At 41.9% G+C, this 2,468-nt stretch overlaps 1 protein-coding gene across 1 annotated transcript; it reads left to right on the top strand.

Annotated features, from left to right (window-relative positions):
• The first annotated feature begins 1,076 nt into the window (after positions 1–1,076).
• Positions 1,077–2,159, top strand: LOC109530383 (phospholipase A2, minor isoenzyme-like). The gene is made up of 4 exons (XM_019894045.1): positions 1,077–1,132; positions 1,231–1,378; positions 1,455–1,588; positions 1,728–2,159. Exons 1-4 carry the CDS (start codon positions 1,084–1,086, stop codon positions 1,844–1,846), a joined length of 450 nt encoding a protein of 149 aa, XP_019749604.1. The 5' UTR covers positions 1,077–1,083; the 3' UTR covers positions 1,847–2,159.
• The last annotated feature ends 309 nt before the right edge of the window (positions 2,160–2,468 follow it).

The raw sequence follows: 2,468 nt of genomic DNA, 5'->3' as shown, positions 1-2,468 counted from the left end.
AGAGAGAGAGAGAGAGAGAGAGAGAGAGAAAACTTAAGAAAAAAGCAGCACTGTCTCCCATGGCTGAAGCTAAAAACTCTCAATAACAGAACAAACATGACCAAAAACATGACAGGAACAAGCATGACAGCAGCAAACAATGACCCGGCAATGAGTGGTCGGGTGGGAGTCCTTTTATACAACTAATTACATAACAACCAACAGGTGTGCAGCTGCAGGGGAAGCCCTACAGTGCCACCTGTTGGTCACAAACAAAATCATGACAGACTCCAGGTCGTGCTGTGACCATGGACAGAAGGAGCAGTCGATAAAAAGATAAACTCATTGAAGGAAACTTTGTTTGTTTGGGTTTTTATTTGTTTGTTTTTCAAACCAAAAGACTAAATTACATTTTCCCAGTGGAAAAATCTGTCAATGTATATATGTAGTAGGGAGTGAAGTTTCCTATAAACCAGTTGCATTTTCCCTGTGGAAAAATCTGTCAATGTATACATGTAGTATGTGGTGAAGTCTCCTTTAAACCAGTGATTGATTGACATGTCATCAGGGCATAATAATGAAGTCTGGAAAAATCTGTCAATGTATATATGTAGTAGGGAGTGAAGTTTCCTATAAACCAGTGATTGATTGACATGTCATCAGTATGGCATAATAATGAAGCGAATGCAAATGATATCTTCTAAATGTAACCTCTTAACATATTAAACATATGCCCAAAATTAATAACTTTGCAAGCAGGTGCCTTGAAGTTCATGCTTCTTTTTCAACACAGAATTGCTTCATACTCTCTATAGTACCTGAAAATTCCCCAGTCTGCTTTTGAGCTTGTGTTGCACATACTGTACACAAATGGCAGTACTGCTGACCACCTCAAGACCGAACACATTTGAACGAGTTGAGTGGGTTCACACGGCGGGAGAGTCACGATCTTCCCATATGTATGTTGAACTCTGTACATTGTGAAGCGTGCGACCCTGTACAGTATGAACAGCTGACGTTGCAGATACCAAGGTCCCAGACTATATAAAGAGGGTCTGATGCTAGAGTGATTGCACCGCTACCACTGAGCTCGAGGCTCTCAGGATGAAGACCCTCAGCGCTTTGCTTCTCTTGGCTTTAAGCCTCTCTGTTGGTAAGTCGCTGCGAGCCCGCTGTGCGGTTTGTCGTTCAATTCTGTACGTCAATGAGGACACCGTGACCAGGCTTGTTGTGTCTTGTTATGTCCTGCAGCTCAATCCGTGGATTACAGGGCTCTTAACCAGTTCAGAAAAATGATCCTGTGTGTGATGCCTGATAGCTGGCCCATCTTGGACTATGCTGACTACGGCTGTTTTTGTGGAAAGGGTGGCTCGGGCACACCTGTGGATGAGCTGGATAGGTACAACCTTATTTCCGCTTCAAATTCAGAAAATTTATTTAAACCGTCTGCCTCACATATTCTCTTACCTTGGCAGGTGCTGCGAAGTGCATGACCAGTGTTATAGCGACGCTATGCAGCATCCCAATTGTTGGCCCATCTTTGACAACCCTTACACGGAGCTCTATCACTACAGCTGCGATAAGGAGCAGAAGAAGGTCACCTGTGGCAGTGAGTACAGCAACATGGATGGAGTTCCCCCTATGAATTCAGATTTTAGCATCCCATCATCCGAATATTGATCGCTGTTTGTTTTGCATCATGAAAACCGTAACATGGCCAATGTCTATTTTCCTATTTTCTCCCCCAGGCAAAAACGACGAATGCGAGATGTTCATTTGCGAGTGCGACAGAAAGGCCGCAGAGTGTTTTGCCCGGTCGCCATGGAACCCCGAGCACGAGCACCTGCCCAGCCACATGTGCGAGTGAAAGACCCCCAGCAAACCTGAGCCTGGAACTGTAGCGAACGTTTGGAGGCGTCGATTACTATCAAGACACATCCATCATGATGTTGTGCTGATTGTTGAAAGCGGAAATCAAACGTGTTCATTAAAAGCGAAGACGTGGATGATTAGAATTGATAATCATGGCATTTTTTGAACCGTTGCACTTGCAGTAATGAAAGATGTTTCAATTTGAAATCATTCAATCCGTCGCGCTTTCACTGTGCAAGACTTTAAATGTCAGTCATAAGAAGGATTGAGTGATTCCCTTGCAAAATAAAACCAAGTTATTTATTTCACCCCTCTACTGGCTTTATTTGCATTTTGGAGAGATACATTCTGATCTTAATTTAATGGAGCGATCATTCGAAAAGGCGGCATTTATTTGAATATTAAGGGTACGTTTATTACATTTCAAAGAATTATAGTTGAACAAGGTGTTCAGTTGAATTAAATTAATTTTTTTTAATCATAGTTATAATGTGGAGTCGACAATATATTAAACACTGAATGTTACCAGTCAGTTCTCCGAAACTAAATGCAGTGCCTGTTTCGTAATGAAATGGTTTATAAATGAAAAAAAGTGGTTCAATTTTTCTGTCATATTT

This window comes from Hippocampus comes, unplaced genomic scaffold (genome assembly GCF_001891065.2).
Source record: "Hippocampus comes isolate QL1 unplaced genomic scaffold, H_comes_QL1_v1.1 scaffold123, whole genome shotgun sequence".
Lineage (NCBI taxonomy): Eukaryota > Metazoa > Chordata > Actinopteri > Syngnathiformes > Syngnathidae > Hippocampus > Hippocampus comes.
The sequence above is the reverse complement of the archived record's forward strand: the minus strand, read 5'-3'. Positions and strand labels throughout refer to the sequence as shown.

Bases quoted from the DNA above. Each gene is read 5' to 3' on its own strand.
- LOC109530383 (XM_019894045.1), top strand. From the start codon at position 1,084: ATGAAGACCCTCAGCGCTTTGCTTCTCTTGGCTTTAAGCCTCTCTGTT. The intron at 1,379-1,454 runs GTACAACCTTAT...TTACCTTGGCAG, and splicing joins CCTGTGGATGAGCTGGATAG to GTGCTGCGAAGTGCATGACC. The intron at 1,589-1,727 runs GTGAGTACAGCA...TTTCTCCCCCAG, and splicing joins GAAGAAGGTCACCTGTGGCA to GCAAAAACGACGAATGCGAG.